The sequence below is a fragment of the Mustela erminea genome, chromosome 10 (genome assembly GCF_009829155.1).
Source record: "Mustela erminea isolate mMusErm1 chromosome 10, mMusErm1.Pri, whole genome shotgun sequence".
In the NCBI taxonomy this organism is placed as follows: domain Eukaryota; kingdom Metazoa; phylum Chordata; class Mammalia; order Carnivora; family Mustelidae; genus Mustela; species Mustela erminea.
Window position 1 is genome coordinate 74096169 of NC_045623.1, and position 16977 is coordinate 74113145.

At 40.0% G+C, this 16977-nt stretch overlaps 2 protein-coding genes, 1 non-coding gene and 1 pseudogene across 3 annotated transcripts in view; 2 read left to right on the plus strand and 2 right to left on the minus strand.

Moving 5' to 3' along the window:
• IPP (intracisternal A particle-promoted polypeptide) overlaps positions 1-16325 on the plus strand; it is a 47950-nt gene extending 31625 nt beyond the window's left edge. Inside the window, 3 exon segments of the mRNA XM_032302729.1 lie at positions 4433-4553; positions 15977-16014; positions 16016-16325. Of these exon segments, the coding sequence (XP_032158620.1) occupies positions 4433-4553; positions 15977-16014; positions 16016-16168 (312 nt within the window). The 3' untranslated portion in view covers positions 16169-16325.
• TMEM69 (transmembrane protein 69) lies at positions 8450-16803 on the minus strand. Its single transcript, XM_032302730.1, has 3 exons — positions 16323-16803; positions 13406-13546; positions 8450-10001 (listed from the first exon to the last, which is right to left on the minus strand). Exons 1-3 carry the CDS (start codon positions 16491-16493, stop codon positions 9294-9296), a joined length of 1020 nt encoding a protein of 339 aa, XP_032158621.1. The 5' UTR covers positions 16494-16803; the 3' UTR covers positions 8450-9293.
• LOC116567586 lies at positions 14896-15400 on the plus strand (annotated as a pseudogene).
• LOC116568303 lies at positions 15335-15480 on the minus strand. The gene has a single exon (XR_004276541.1). It is a non-coding gene; the product is annotated as a U4 spliceosomal RNA (small nuclear RNA).
• Positions 16804-16977: the final 174 nt, after the last annotated feature.

Sequence of the window (16977 nt, forward strand, 5' to 3'; positions counted from 1 at the left end):
CAGACAGAGATAACAAGTAGGCAAGAGGCAGATAGAGAGGGTGGGGAAGCAGGCTCTTGCTGATCAGAGAGCCTGATGCGGGGCTCGATCCCAGGACCCTGAGATCATGACCTGAGCTGAAGGCAGAGGCTTAACCCACTGAGCCACCCAGGTGCCCCTATCTTTGTGTTTTAAAATATGAGTATTTTGGGAGCACCTGAGTGGCTCAGATAAGTGTCTGACTCTTGATTTCAGCTCAGGTCATGATCTTAGAGTCATGAGATCTAGCACTGCGTTGGGCACCGTGCCGGGCGTGGAGCCTGCTTGGGATTCTCTCTCTCCCTCTGCCCATCCCCCTGCTTATGTGCACACTCTCTCTCTCTTTCTTTCTAGGTAAATAAATAAATAAAACATGAATTTTTTCAGCAATACCAACTTTGTCATACATTCTGTAATTTAAGATCATCTAATAGCCTTCAATTTTTAATAGAGGTCCTTCAGTTTCAAAGGATGGTCTCCGGTTTTGGTATCTCAGAATTTAATTAATTAATTAATTAATTATTTTATTTTATTTTTTTTTTAAAGATTTTATTTATTTTTCAGAGACAGAGGGAGAGAGCGCGAGCGAGCACAGGCAGACAGAGAGGCAGGCAGAGGCAGAGGGAGAAGCAGGCTCCCTGCCGAGCAAGGAGCCCGATGTGGGACTCGATCCCAGGACCCTGGGATCATGACCTGAGCCGAAGGCAGCTGCTTAACCAACTGAGCCACCCAGGCGTCCCTAATTAATTATTTTAAAGAAGATTTTATTTGTTTATTTGACGGAGAGAGATCACAAGTAGGCAGAGAGGCAGGCAGAGAGAGAGAGAGAGAGAGAGAGAGAGAGAGGAGGAAGCAGGCTCCCCGCTGAGCAGAGAGCCCGACGTGGGGCTCAATCCCAGGACCCTGGGATCATGACCCGAGCCAAAGGCAGAGGCTTTAACCCACTGAGCCACCCAGGCGCCCTCAGAATTTAATTTAAATTCAGATCAGCAAACAGGGGCACCTGGGTGGCTCAGTCGGTTAAGTGTCTGCTTTTGTCTTTTTTTTTTTTTTTTTTTTTTTTTTTAATTTATTTATTTATTTATTTGACAGACAGAGATCACAAGTAGGCAGAGAGGCAGGCAGAGAGAGAGAGAGAGGAGGAAGCAGGCTCCCTGCTGAGCAGAGAGCCCGATGCGGGACTTGATCCCAGGTCCCTGAGATCATGACCTGAGCCGAAGGCAGCGGCTTAACCCACTGAGCCACCCAGGCGCCCCTCTGCTTTTGTCTTAGGTCATGATCCGAGGGTCATGGGCTCAAGCTTGTCAGGCTTCCCACTCAGCAGGAGTCTGCTTGAGATTCTTCCTCCCTCTCCTTCTGCTCCCTCCCCATGTGCTCTCCCTCTTTCTAAAATAAATAAATAAATCTAAAATAAAATGGCAGTCAGTCATTAAATTCAGATCAGCAGACATACATTGAGTGTCTATAATGTACTAGTGCTAGGCTGAGTCCTAGGATGTGAAGCTTTTTAAGTTCCTGTCCTCTAAAATTCACTTTCAAGCATTGATGAATAGTTGGTGTTCACCCTTTGTTTCTGTAAACTTTGTTCATCGTATACTTTATTTCCAGATAACTTGCTCTTTTTTCTCTTGATTATTTTTTGGGACCTTTATTAGCTTTCCCGTTTTCTGGGTATAGACATTTTCTCTGGAGAAGGTCATTATGAATAATTTTGGTTGTAGCAGGTTATTGAAATTTCTTCAGGGAACAGTGTATACCAGGAGTTAGCAAACTTTTTATTAGACAGATAGGGCACATGGGTGACTCAGCCAACTGAGCAGCTGACTCTTGGTTTCAGCTCAAGTCATGATCTCAGGGTGTAGAGCCCACAGTGGGCTCCACGGTCAGTACCAAGTCTGCTTAAGATTGTTACCCCTCCTTCTCTCCCCCCGTCTGCTACTCCTCCCATTCACCCTCTTTCTCTCAAGTAAATAAAATGCTTTTTTAAAAAAAGAGAGTATTTTAGGCCTGCAGGCTACATACAATCTCTTCTTTTGGCACATTCTTGTTTTGTTATTTTTCAATTCATTTTTATTTTTATTAAGTTTTTAAAATTAAAACATTTTTTTTAAAAGATTTTATTTATTCACTTGACAGAGACACAGAGAGATCACAAGTAGGCATAGAGGCAGGCAGAGAGAGGGGTGAGGCAGGCTCCCCACTGAGCAGAGAGACTGATGCGGGGCCCGATCCCAGGACCCCAAGATCATGACCTCAGCCGAAGGCAGAGGCTCAACCCACTGAGCCACTGAGGCACCCCTAATTTCTTTATTTTAATTCCAGTGTTATTAACATACAGTGTTATATTAGTTTCAGATGTACAATATAGTGATATAGTGATTCACCAATTCTATACTTTACACAGTACTCTTCATAATAAATGTACTCTTTAATCCCCATCTCCTGGTTCACCCATCCTCCCTCCCACCTCCCCTTTAGTAACCATCAGTTTGTTCTCTATAGTTAAGAGTCTGTTTCCTGGTTTGTCTCTATTTTTTTATTCATTTTCTTGTTTGTTTTGTTTTTTTAAATTCCACATGTGAGAGGAGCCTGGATGGCTCAGTGGGTTAAGCCTCTGCCTCTGGCTCAGGTCACGATTTCAGGGTCTTGGGATCGAGCCCCGCATCTCTGCTCAGCGGGGAGCCTGTTTCCCCCTCTCTCTCTGCCTGTCTCTCTACTTGTCATTTATTTATTTATTATTATTATTATTATTAATTTTTATTTATTTATATGACTGTCATATAATGTCAAAAATACTTTATTTCACTCACATGTGGAATTTTTTTTTTTTTAAAGATTTTATTTATTTATTTGACAGAGAGAGATCACGAGTAGGCAGAGAGGCAGGCAGAGAGAGAGAGAGGAGGAAGCAGGCTCCTGCTGAGCAGAGAGCCTGATGCGGGACTCGATCCCAGGACCCCGAGATCATGACCTGAGCCGAAGGCAGCGGCTTAACCCACTGAGCCACCCAGGCGCCCACATGTGGAATTTTTAAAAAAGATTTTATTTATTTATATGACTCTCATATAAATTTATATTTTTTATTTTTCAATTTTCAATTTTATTTATATAAATTTTATTTATATAAATTTATAAATTTATTTATATAAATTTTATTTATAGGACTGTGTCATATAAATAAATAAAATCTTTTTAAAAAATTCCACATGTGAGTGAAATCATAAAGTATTTTTCTTTCTCTGACTTATTTCGCTTAGAATTGTACTTACTCCATCCACGTTGTTGCAAATGGCAAGGTTTCATTATTTTTTATGGGTGAATTATATTCCATTGTGTATACACACACACACACACACACACACACTGTTCTTTATCCATTCATCAGTCCATGGACATGGGAATTGCTTCCATAATTTGGCTATTGTAAATAATACTCCAATAAACATAGGGGTGCATGTATCCCTTTGAATTCGTGTTTTTGTATTTTGGGAGTAAATACTCAGTAGTGCCATTCCATTGTAGGATAGTTCTATTTTTAACTTTTTGAGGAAACTTTGTATTATTTTTTCCAGAGGCTGCACCAGTTTGCATTCCCACTAATAGTGCATGAGGGGTCCCTTTTCTCCATATCCTCACCAACTCTTATTTATTGTGTTTTATTTTTATTTTTTAAAGTAATCTCTATGCCCTATATGGGACTCATACTCATAACTCCAAGATCCAGGTCATATGCTTGACCAACTGAGCTAGTCAGGTGCCCCATCTTATGTTGCTGATTTTAGCCACCTGACAGGTGTGAGGTGATAGCTCATTGTAGTTTTCATTTGCATTTCTCTGATGATGAGTGATGTTGAGCATCTTTTCATGTGTCTGTTGGCCATCTGCATATTTTCCTTGAAGACATTTCTGCTCATGTCTTCCACCCATTTTTTAAATTATGTGGTGATGATGATGATTATTTTGGGATTGAAATGTAACAGTCAGTACTTTATATATTTTGGATATAAACCTTTTTATCAGATATGTCATTTGTAATATCTTCTCCCAATCAATAGGCTGTCTTTTAGTTTTCTTGTTTTCATTGCTGTGCAGAAAGAAGTTTTTTATTTTGATGTAATGCCAACAGTTTATTTTTGCTTTTATTTTTTTCTTGTTTCAGGAGACATATCTAGAAAAATGTTTCAGAGAAATTGCTGCCTGTACTCTTCTAGGATTTTTTTTTTTAGATTATTTATTTATTTATTTGACAGACAGAGATCACAATTAGGCAGAGAGAGAAGGGGAAGCAGGCTCCCTGCTGGACTCTGAGTTTGAAATTTAAATATTTAAAAAGAACTAGAGTATTTGATTTCTCAGCAGTTTTCTCTATTGTCATCTTATGATTCTGTTAACTTTTTTTTTTCCTCTTAACCAGGAAAAGTGGGTTGAAGTTGCTTCAATGAAAGTGCCTAGAGCAGGCATGTGTGTTGTGGCAGTCAATGGGCTTCTGTATGTTTCTGGAGGTCGATCTTCGAGCCATGATTTCTTGGCCCCAGGTACCTTGGACTCTGTCGAAGTTTATAACCCTCATTCAGATACATGGACAGAAATCGGTAACATGATCACCAGTCGTTGTGAAGGAGGTGTTGCTGTACTATGAAATATAAAGTATAAGGGAGCACAAGAAACATTTTAAAAATATAGGATCTGATCTTTTTGCAAATCACACATGTATTTGGTGATAGGACCCTTTGATTCTATTGAGTTTTCCATGTATATGGTAGATAAATGACTAAAGAATTATTTTTCTAAGAATTTGAGTAAGGAGAGACATGGAATATTATCCTAAATTAATAAAGAACTCACTCAAATTTGCCATGCTTACCAATAGGAATGCTGTTTATGCTCTAGAATTCTCTTAGGGGTAGAGTCCTGTTTGTAAAAATGATTTGCTAGAAGCTTCTTGGCAAATAACCCCATTAGCTGCTTCTCCAGTATAAGCCACGCTGTAACATGACCCATGTGTGATGTAAGAATATCAGTGAGACAGTTTGAAGATGTCTGTACATTCAGTCTATGGCACAATTTTCCATGACCACAGTTGAACCTACAGAGAAAAGCCAGTGACACAACTCCCTTTTATTTGATACCAAACTTTTTATTGGCAGCAGATACACTGGGAGGGACATGTAGGAAATATCTAGCTATCTTTATAGATGTTTATATAGAAAGACAAGTTTTTGCCTGTTGATAACAGGATTAAAAAAGCTTTTGCTCACTTATGTTGTCTTAGTGCTGAAAATGCAAGTGAGGAATTACTAGGACGTTCTTCATTAAAGTCCTTTAGTGCAATTCGTTAATATAATGAGTGACAGAGCCCAGTGAGAGATAGGTACCTATTAAATTTCTTTCCTATTTTCTAAATAGTTATAAAAAATTATCTGCTTGGTTTGGGGAAGAGGGAGTTTTATTAGACTATCAAGCTTTGTGAAGCTTACTTGTACTTGGGCAATCCTAAGTATGAACTTAGTACAAAATCTACTGCCTGGTTTGGAGAAGGTGAAATTGTAGGTACCTATGAAGCTTTTTACAGACATTGACAATAGTGTTAAGTTGAAAGTCCTCTGATCCAAAACTGCTTTTCAAACTTTCCATTTTTTTCCCCCCTGAGAAACAGTCTAAAGAATTGTTCTCTATTTCTGAGAGGAACATTCTTTTGTGTACATGGTCATCACTTTTAGTTATTTCTACCAGTTGCTTGGAGCCATATATATTAAAAATCTTACATACATTTAGGTTAATCTAGCGATTCCAGGATTTGATTTGTATATTCCTGATTTCCCCTTTCTCTTTTTTTTTTTTTTAAGATTTTTAAACAATCTCTACACCCTTTGTAGGGCTTGAAGCCACAACCCTGAGATCAAGAGCCAGTGAGGCACCCCTGATTCCCCCTTTTTCTTTCTTAAAGTCCTTCAGTATATTATTACAGGCATCACAGCTTATTTAGATAGAAAATCTTTGTTGGTAACCATTAAAGACTCAGGTGGCACTCATATCCAAAATATTTGGATTGGCCCACAAGAGTACTTTCTTTTATAATTTAACCATATGCATTTATTAAGAAAAGCTTATGTAGTGTAGTGTGTACCTGTGTCCCTTTGTTTGGGGTATCCTAAAAGTCTAAAGGGTCATAGGCGCCTGGTGTGATCTATAAAATGTCAAGGAATGAAGATGATTTGTAGATTATTTAAACTCCAATTCATGTGCCTTTAATATTTCTCTACAGAGAATTTGCTTTCTGGTTCAAAAGAGATTTACAAAATACTCCTATAATTTCTCATTATTGCCTGGTGCCAACCTGAAATGGCACTGTGAAGCAAGGCATTTTGTAGTGCTGTGGCAGAAACATGTCAAGACAATCTGTGTTTGGGCTTAATGGGTCCAGACAATCCCTGTAAAAAGATAATTGTAAAAATACTTATTATATTATTTTCTAGGTGATGATTTTAAAAATAATGTACTAATAAAGTATGTTGATTTTTGCTTTTTCCTTTTCCTTGTATTACTTATTAACTTAGTTTATTAGCAGTGTCCCTAGATTACCCAAATGTAATAGGATTCCCCAAGATTTTTACTGTTTGTTTTACCTGTAGGGACTTGCACATTTAGTTCTTACATTTAAATGTTTACTGAGCAGCTATTAATGTGATCTTCCTCCAAAATATTTGACAATCTAATATACTTCTAAACATCCTGTCCAGTGTAAAGTCAGATGTACTTTAAAGTCAGTTTTTTTCCCCAAAGATTTTATTTATTTATTGGACAGAGATCACAAGTAGGTAGAAAGGCAGGCAGAGAGAGAGGGAGAAGTGGGCTCCCTGCTGAGCAGAGAGCCCGACGTGGGCTCCATCCCAGGGCCCCGAGATCAAGACCTGAGCCAAGGGCAGAAGCTTAACCCAATGAACCACCCAGGTGCCCCTAAAATCAGATGTTTTGGGTTTTTTTTTTTTTTTTTTTTTTTTTTTTTTAAGAATCATAACACTGTGGGGCACCTGGGTGGCTCATTGGGTTAAGCCTCTGCCTTCGGTTCAGGTCATGGTCTCAGGGTCCTGGGATTGAGCCCCGCATTGGACTCTGCTCAGCACGGAGCCTGTTTCCCCCTTTCTCTGCAAGCTGCTCTGCCTACTTATGATCTCTGTCAAATGAATAAATCTTTGAAAAAAAACATACACTGTAATTCACTTGCAAAGTGCATTTACCTGCCTTTGTGTAGTGAAATTGAGCAATTAATTTAAAAGTTACTTGCCCCTATTCTGAAAGATGATGAATTTGACATAAATTTTAACTTTGTATAGTCCTCATGCAATTTAAAAGCAAACAAGTTTCCTTACCAAAACACTTGAGTGGAATTGGGAAAGATCTGAAAAGAATCAGCTTTCCCTCCTTCAAAATCAAGTTCTTGTAAACTATTCTTTGGATTAATAAAGAAGGATTATGTGGTGGTTTCAGCTATGGTCTTTCATTGGTAAGCTTCTCAATGCTCAGAATAAGGTCTATCTCTGTGGTGGTGTACTTGTTTGCTAGGGCTCCTGTAACCAAGTACTACACAGAAGTTTAAATGGAATTTATTGTTTTATAGTTTTGGAAGCTGGAAATCTAAATCAAGGTGTTGGTAGTTGGTTCCTTGAGTGCTAAAAGGCATCTATTCCAGACTTCTCTCCTTGGAATGTAGATGGCTACCTTCATGTACATGTGGCATTTTCCTTGTATGCATGCTTATAAGTTTTCCCTTGTTATAAGAATATCAGTAATATTACATTACAGCTTACCTTTAGGATTTCATTTTAGCACTGTAACCTCTGTAAAGACCTGTCTCTAAATAAGGTCACATTCTGAGATATTGGGATGAGGACTTCAACACACAATTGAACTTACAAAGTCAAGTTAACTGGTATTTCATACCTGTATTATATAAAGATAACATATACCAGGTCATAACGTTTACTGATTTGTATCCTTAATGCCATTTAAAATGTTTTTCCTTTTTTTTTTTTTTCTTAATTAAAGATCGTATTTCACAGAGAGAGAGACAGTGAGAATGGGAACACAAGCAGGGGGAGTGGAAGAGGGCAAAGCAGGCTTCCTGCCAAAGCAGGGAGCCTGATGTGGTGCTCAATCCCAGGACCCCAGGATCATGACCTGAGCTGAAGGCAGACACTTAACGACTCAGCCACCCAGGACCCAATGTTTTTCCATTTTTATAAGACTAAGAATCTCAAGAGAAAAAATTTTCTTATTTAAATTTTTTTTTTAAAGATTTTATTTGACAGAGATCACAAGTAGGCAGAGAGGCGGGCAGAGAGAGGAGGAAGCAGGCTCCCCGCTGAGCAGAGAGCCCGATGCGGGGCTCGATCCTAGGACCCCGGGATCATGACCCGAGCCGAAGGCAGAGGCCTTAAACCACTGAGCCACCCAGGCGCCCCTTTAATTTTTTAAAAATTTTTATTTATTTATTTAAGAGACCAAATTTTCAAGTTAGATTCTAAGGTGTTGCTTTTGCTTGTTTAAAAAAGCTTCTCTATGAGTTAATTTGTAAAACTAGATAGCCCCGCTGTAAGAACATCAAGATGGCTCCAACTTGACTTTTCCTAATTTATATATACTAGTAACTTTATTCTTTTAAATAAAATTTTTTGACTAGCTGGTATTATTTGGATATGGAGTTGTGTCTATAAAAAGTGGAAAGTATGTTCAGCTTTCCTTTAAACATGGCTTCCCCTCATGACACTGCTCCCTACTGACTTTAGAGCAGCCACAGATCCTTTTCAGCTCATATAAATAGATTATACCAATGAAATGGGGTTGGAAATGCAATTCCCAGGGCAACTGCAATGAAAACTCCACACTGGAACCACCTATTATTCTCAGACACTAATGGATACAAAGTTTTCCTCTTGTGGGACAATGTGCCTCTTTTTTCAATGATCATAAGGCTCTAAGAAAGGGATTTCCATTTTTATTATTTTACATTCAAAACAAAACATTAAAATGTATAATTCATAAAGACTAAAAACTGTAATCTAAAGTGAAAATGACTTGTTAGGGATTTTCAAACTGTTGTCAAGTAATTTCTATGAAATGAAGATTTTAGAAACGAAAAAAATCTGGAAGAATAAATAACCACCGATAGAGGAAAAGGTTGTTAAACAGGATAAGTAGAAAAAGATGATGCCAAAATACAGCCTTCTAAGGCTTATAGCCAACATGCTAACGTCATCTACAAAGTAGTTTTGTATTTATTCTACTTGACCAGGTCTCTTGGGTCCTTTCTCTGGATAAATATCTTCAACTAGTAAAGTGATTATAAATGAAAACAAGGCAACTAAAGTGACTACTATCTTAAGGGCTTTGAACCAATTGGGATAATGTGGCAAAAGAAAAAGTTCAATGTGTAATGCTATCCCCAAACCTATCATTACTGTGACTATAGCTTCACTGAGTCTTTCAGAAATAAGAAAAGCAAACCATGAAAACACAAGAGGAGCTGTACTATTAGCTAAATTGAGGAAGTCTGGTTTCGCTGTACTACCTTCTGGTAGAGCAAAACCCCATCTGATCCCTCCCAAGAAAGCTAGGAAACTGGCTCCATAAGCCATCTGAGTAAAAGCTAACACAGGAATATAAGTCTTTGTCATCACCATGACCAGTGGTGGAGTAATAAAGGGGATTAGTCCGCCCAGAGTTATGTATAATGCTGGCTTTGGGCTGTCAAATAGGTAAGTGATGGTGCTTGATGGCTTGGCTGGAAGTACTTCTTGCTTCTGCTTCTTAAAGCTGCATGGGGAAGTATGATAGTATTGTGTCTTCCTCATATACACTGGAAATGAAGAGAAAAACCAAGGCCTTGGAAACAAAGGGGTAAAGTTCTGTTGGTGACATGTCTTGAGAGAAAATGTTTCTATTCTGCTGGCTCCTAGTCGGACTGGAAAAGGGTACTTAAACATCTACAGAGAAAACAAAACAAACAGACAAAAACATATTTTTAGATAACTGCAGTGTCTCAGTTAATCCCAAACTGAAACAATATAAAAACAAACCATCTGCTTTGTATTAGAACATCAAACTTTACAGATGTAAAGGTTGAATTACAGGGTGCTGTTAATGCTAGCTAAGACTAGCAGTTATACAACATGCAAAAAAAACTACTGAAAAGAAACCGAGTGATGTAATTTGGCCTACCACTAATTTTGTCCCATGAGAGGAATATCTGAAAGAACAGGTAAAGACTATATCTTTAGTATCTGTCATTTTAAACTGTCTCTTCTATTTATAACTTGCAAAAGCAGCAGCACTAATTACTGTTGGAATGCTGTTTTATATAGAAAAAGTAATCCAGCTTCCAATTTAGCTTTAGAAACACTGAATACTGGGGCACCTGGGTGGCTCAGTGGGTTAAAGCCTCTGCCTTTGGCTCAGGTCATGATCCCAGGGTCCTGGGATCGAGCCCTGCATCGGGTTCTCTGCTCAGTGGGGAGCCTGCTTCCTCCTCTCTCTGCCTACTTGTGATCTCTGTCTGTCAAATAAAATAAAATCTTAAAAAAAGAAAGAAACACTGAATACTTTCCATAGCTCCATGCCTTCCTATATGTCTTTTTTTTTTAAATTTTTAAATTTGTTTTATAAACATATAATGTATTATCAGCCCCAGGGGTACAGGTCTGTGAATCGCTAGGTTTACATACTCCACAGCACTCACCATAGCACATACGCTCCCCAATGTCCATGACCCCACTACCCTCTCCCTTCCCCCCACCCCCTGGCCCCCCTGAGTTTCTTTTGTGACATGAAGAGTCTCTTACGGTTTGTCTCCCTCCCAATCCCATCTTGTTTCATTTATTCTTTTCCTACCCTCCAAACCCCCCACGTTGCATCTCCACTTCCTCATATCAGAGAGATCATGTAATAATTATCTTTCTCTGATTAACTTATTTCGCTAAGCATAATACCCTCTAGTTCCATCCACATCATCGCAAATGGCAAGATTTCATTTCTTTTGATGGTTGCATAGTATTCCATTGTATATATGTACCACATCTTCTTTATCCATTCATCTGTTGATGGGACATCTAGGTTCTTTCCATAGTTTGGCTATTGTGGACATTGCTGCTATAAACATTGGGGTGCATATGCCCCTTCAGATTACTGAAGATTCATTTGTATCTTTAGGGTAAATACCCAGTAGTGCAATTGCTGGGTCATAGGGTAGCTCTATTTTCAACTTTTGGAGGAACCTCCATGCTGTTTTCCAGAGTGGCTGCACCAGCTTGCATTCCCACCAACAGTGTAGGAGGGCTCCCCTTTCTCTGCATCCTTGCAAGCATGTCATTTTCTGACTTGTTAACTGCCTTCCTATATGTCTTTGCCTAGAATTCTAACATACATTCTTTTTTCTTTTTCTTTTTTTTTTTTTTTTTGAGATAGGGAATGGGGTGGGGCAAAGGGAGAAGGGGAGAGAATCTCAAGGCTTCAAGCTCATTGTGGAGCCTGATCCCACAACACCTGAGCTGAAATCATGAGTCAGACACTTAACCAACTGGCCACCCAAGTGCCCCCTAACAACTACTTTTTTGTCTAGGAAATCTATCTTTTAAAATTCAGCATGAAGCTTTCCCCAATCTGAATTAATACTCCTATACTTTATGCACACTCCCATCGTAATTTTCACAGGGAATTTAAATCATATGTTTATCAGGGTGCCTGGTGGCTCTATGGGTTAAGTGTCTGCCTTTGGCTCAGGTCATGATCCCAGGGTCCTGGGATTGAGCTGCACATTGCAGGGGGTCTGCTTCTCCCTCTCCTACTCTTCCTGCTTATATTCTCACTCTCTCTCAAACAAATAAAATCTTAAAAACATCAACAACAACATATGTTTGTCTGTCTCAATATACTTGAGAACAAGGCCAGTAATTTTTTCTTTGCCTTTAGGAAAAAAAAAAAAAAAACAACCCAGGGCACCACTGGGTGGCTCCATCCTTAAATATCTGCCTTAGGCCCAGGTCATGATCTGAATCCTGGGATTCAGCCTGCTTCTCCTCACACTCCTCCTGCTTGTGCTCCCTCTCTTGATCTCTGTCAAATAAATAAAATCTTTAAAACAAAACAAAACAAACTTCCCCAGTGCCTTTCATGGTACATGCCCAAGGTAGTAACCTTTACTGCTGATTCTGTGCTTTGGTGAGCATATTCCAGACTTCAAATAGTTAACAGATGAACAGTAACTCAAAAAGCACTGGATGAAAGAAGAAATGAAAGTTATTTAAGAATCTTGGTGACTCCTTAAAATGCCAGGAATGATTCCATCCTGGGGCCTTTTCCTTTTTTTTGAAATGTTCTTCCCTGAGCTACTTGCGTGGCCGATTCCCTCTCTTTTTACCTCTCTATTTTTTAAAAAAGATTTGTTTATTGCGGGGAGGGCAAGACAACATGAGTTTGGGGAGGGGTAGAGGGAGAGAATCTTTAAGCAGACTCCCCCCGAGTATGGAGTCCAATTCGGGGCTCAATTCCAGGACCTTGAGATCATGACCTGAGCCGAAATCAAGAGTCGGATGCTTAACCGACTCAGCTACCAAGCACCCCTATTTTTTTTAAAGATTTTTTATTTTATTTTTTTTTTTCTGTGTGTTTTTTTTTTTTTTTTAAAGATTTTATTTATTTATTTGACAGAGAGAAATTACAAGTACACTGAGAGGCAGGCAGAGAGAGAGAGAGAAGGAAGCAGGCTCCCTGCTGAGCAGAGAGCCCGATGCGGGACTCAATCCCAGGACCCTGAGATCATGACCCGAGCCGAAGGCAGCGGCTTAACCCACTGAGCCACCCAGGCGCCCAAAGATTTTTTTATTTTTAAGTGATCTCTACACCCAACATGGGGCTTGAACTTACTACTCTGAGATCACAAGTCAGCATCTCTGGCCCCTCTATTTTTTTTTTAAGATATTAGTTATTTGAGCGACAGCAAGAGAGAAAGCATGAGCAGTGGGGGAGGGACAGAGAGAGAGGGAAAACCAGACTCCCTTCTCAGCAGGGAGCCCCACATTAGGCTGGATCCCAGGACCCTGAGATCAGGGCCCCAGCCAAAGGCACCTGCTTGACTGACTGAGCCCAGGCCCCCATGACCCCCCTATTTTTAAGTGGAATCCTAAGCCTATTGTTGATATTCCCTATTCCCCTTCCCTGCTTTATAGTTTTGCAGAAGACTTACCACTTGCAATATCAAATATTTTACTTATTTGTATTTTACCCACTCTTTACCCCATCACCTAAACATGTAAGGATAAGGATTTGTCTTTTTTTTTCCATTGCTATTGCCCCAGCAAAGTAGTGCCTGCAAGTATTTGCTGAATAAGCCAACCTTTGAAGATGCTTGAGAAAACTTCTGGATAAAATGAAGCATACTGGGTCCCACCGTAAAGTCTTGCTCAGGAAGATACCAGGCAGTTGTGATTAACGCATTTTTACAGCTAAGCGGAGGAGCTGAATCAGAAGCATGTTGCTGTATAGAAAACAAAATGTTACTAAATTTTCTTTATTTTATGCATAATTTTGTATAAGTAGGAACCTGAGAATTTTTTCCATATTACACATTTGCCTTTGAAAACAATCATTAATGCTTTCTGGAAATCAGTAATACATTAAGTAAATAATCCTTTTCTTCTCGGAACCATTCTTTTAGCTTTTGCTATTTGGTGTAACAGAAAAAGTATTGCACAGAGACAGATCTGTATTTTACAAACACTTCTATAATTCCCCAGCTGTGTGACCTTGTATAAATTGCTTCCTTGAAGTGTAGTTTTCTCATCTTTAAAACCGAAGGTTATACCTTCTCTGTTCTCTTTTATCACCTTATGTGTTTACAGCTCAAAATAATGATGGTAGCAATTAATACAATTTAGCTGTGAACCAAGAACTGTAACTATGTATTTTATATGCATTAACTCATTTTTTTTTTTTTAAGGAAGTATTTTTAAGGGTGCCTGGGTAGCTCAGCGGGTTAAGCTGTTGCCTTCAGCTCAGGTCATGATCTCGGGGTCCTGAGATCAAGTCCTGCATTGGGCTCTCTGCTCAGCAGGGAGCCTGCCCCCCCCCCCACTGCTCTCTATCTGCTTCTCTGCCTACTTGTGATCTCCCTCTGTCAAATAAGTAAAATCTTCTTTAAAAAAAGTATTTTTAAGTTATCTCTACACCCACATGCTCCCACTGAGCCAGCCAGGCACCCCTGCATTTACTCATTTAAAACAATAACCTCATCACCTTGATTCTGAGAGACAGTATAGCCTGTTAGGTTAGAGTGAAGATTCTGGAATCAACAATTTGTGTTGGGATCCTGACTTCACCACTTATATGGTATGTGATTTTGCAAACATATTAAATTTTGTCATGTTGCAGTTCACTCACTTTTGAAATAAGAATTGATATATGTAGGGGCGCCTGGGTGGCTCAGTGGGTTAAAGCCTCTGCCTTCGGCTCAGGTCATGATCCCAGGGTCCTGGGATCGAGGGAGCCTGCTTCCTCCTCTCTCTCTCTCTGCTTCTCTGCCTACTTGTGATCTCTCTCTGTCAAATAAATAAAATCTTTTTTTTTAAAGAATTTATTTATTTATTTGACAGAGAGAAATCACAAGTAGGCAGAGAGGCAGGCAGAGAGAGGAGGGAAGCAGGCTCCCCGCTGAGCAGAGAGCCTGATGGGGGCTCGATCCCAGGACCCTGAAATCATGACCCGAGCAGAAGGCAGAGGCTTTAACCCACTGAGCCACCCAGGCGCCCCTAAATAAATAAAATCTTAAAAAAAAAAAAAAAAGGCTCTTTTCCTCTCCGGCTGCTTGAAGCTCAGCCGCCATCATGAATGACACAGTAACTAACTATCCGGACCAGGAAGTTCATGACCAACCGACTACTTCAGCGCAAACAAATGGTTATTGATGTCCTTCATCCTGGAAAGGCAACAATACCTAAGACAGAAATGCGGGAAAAACTAGCCAAAATGTACAAGACCACACCAGATGTCATATTTGTATTTGGATTCAGAACCCATTTTGGTGGTGGCAAGACAACTGGCTTTGGCATGATTTATGATTCCTTGGATTATGCAAAGAAAAATGAACCCAAACATAGACTTGCAAGACATGGTCTGTATGAGAAGAAAAAGACCTCAAGAAAACAGCAAAAAGAACGCAAGAACAGAATGAAGAAAGTCAGGGGGACTGCGAAAGCCAATGTTGGTGCTGGCAAAAAGTGAGCTGGAAATTGGACAACAGAAGGAGTAAAGATGCTGCAGTGGCTTTATCTTTGGTGATTGTGCAGATTTTTCATGAGAGGATTAATAAACTAAGAACGTTAAAAAAAAAAAAGAATTGATATATGTTTCAATTAGCAATAATCGCGCCTCGGATAAACCTCATTGGCTACGATACTGCCACTTTGCAAAGCTAGGGAAGAATTGATATATGTAAAGAGCTGCAAACGGTCCCTGAAACCAAGTAAGCATTCAAAAAATAAAAGTTATATTCCCACCCTACACAAGAGGAAATGGTTAAGAACTCTAAAGTGAGCAGCCAGTAAGTGGTTGAGAATATGAATCTAGATCTGTTTACACGAGTTTCATTGTTAACCAAGAGAATGAACTGTCTAAAAGATCCAAAAACCACAGTTGCTACCTAGTTAAATATTTTAATGAACTATTTCTAGGTCACAACTCTTAGGGATAGGTAGAGAAATCCTGCATACCAGCCAATGTTTTCACTCTGCAATAAAGACTTAGGGAGGTAAGTTATGCCGGGCCTCTGAGTACATCTTAGATGGCACTTTACATCCACTTCCTGACTTCCAAACACACATATCTGCAGGACCCACACACTCACTGTTGGTCAAAAGCATAAGGGCTTTCCTGACCACCCCACTTAAAAATCTCAACGCTCTCTCCACAGTTGGAACTCTCTGCACTGAGACCATGCGCTTTCCAACTCATGGGTGTTATATGGAGACCGATAGCCTATATCCCGGGGACGGCAACTGCTGAGGAAGGCAAAGACCTAAGGGTCAATCCACTCAATTTAGGTGAAAACGCCCCATACTGCCACCGTCCCAGAGGAAAGAGTTGCAAAATGCAAGCCTCCTGAGAAAAGGGCGCGCTTTGAGAACCCAAGGATCGTCGGGAAACTGCCTGACATTCCCAGCGGCTTCGATTTAATCTCGACCCTCGGTACCTCCCCCACCCCCCCAATTTGCACATTGTGGCAGCAGCCCTGCTGTTAAATATGTAAGTATACTTGCCAGTGTCGAATCGGGAATTGGAACGCAGAGCAGCAAGAACATCCAGGTACTCACGAAAAGGCACTTCCGGTAGATGGGGCTTGGCAGTCCCCTCCACTTCCTGGGAACAGAAAAAAAGAGTCCGGGTGGGGACTTGACCAGTGCTGACTGGTTCCCATGCCGGGTGTTCATTTTGGGTCTTTCTTTTTAAAAAATCTTAATTCTGGAAGCCAGCTTTTAAAGTCCGTAGGGTACTTGAATGGTCCTTGCCTCCCCCCTCCAGGTTTCTCAGGCATCAGAATCTGACCCTCAGAGTTCGGACAGGTAGAGCACAACTACTAAAACAATCCCAAAGTGATGGTGTTGTAGGAAGGTAGGAAAGATTTGGAGTTTAGGCCAAGTACAACTTGGCCAAATTGTTCGCCATTTCTGGAACTCATAACAGGGTTTTCTAGGATGGATGGGGCACATCTGTGTTTGGGTCCTGAACTACTAACACTAAGAAAAAACTTTTTTTTCTTCAAGATTTTATTTATTTATTTGGCAGACGGAGATCACAAGTAGGCAGAGAGGCAGGCAGAGAGAGAGGAGGAAGCAGGCTCCCCGCTGAGCAGAGAGCCCAATGTGGGGCTCGATCCCAGGACTCTGGGATCATGACCTGAGCTGAAGGCAGAGG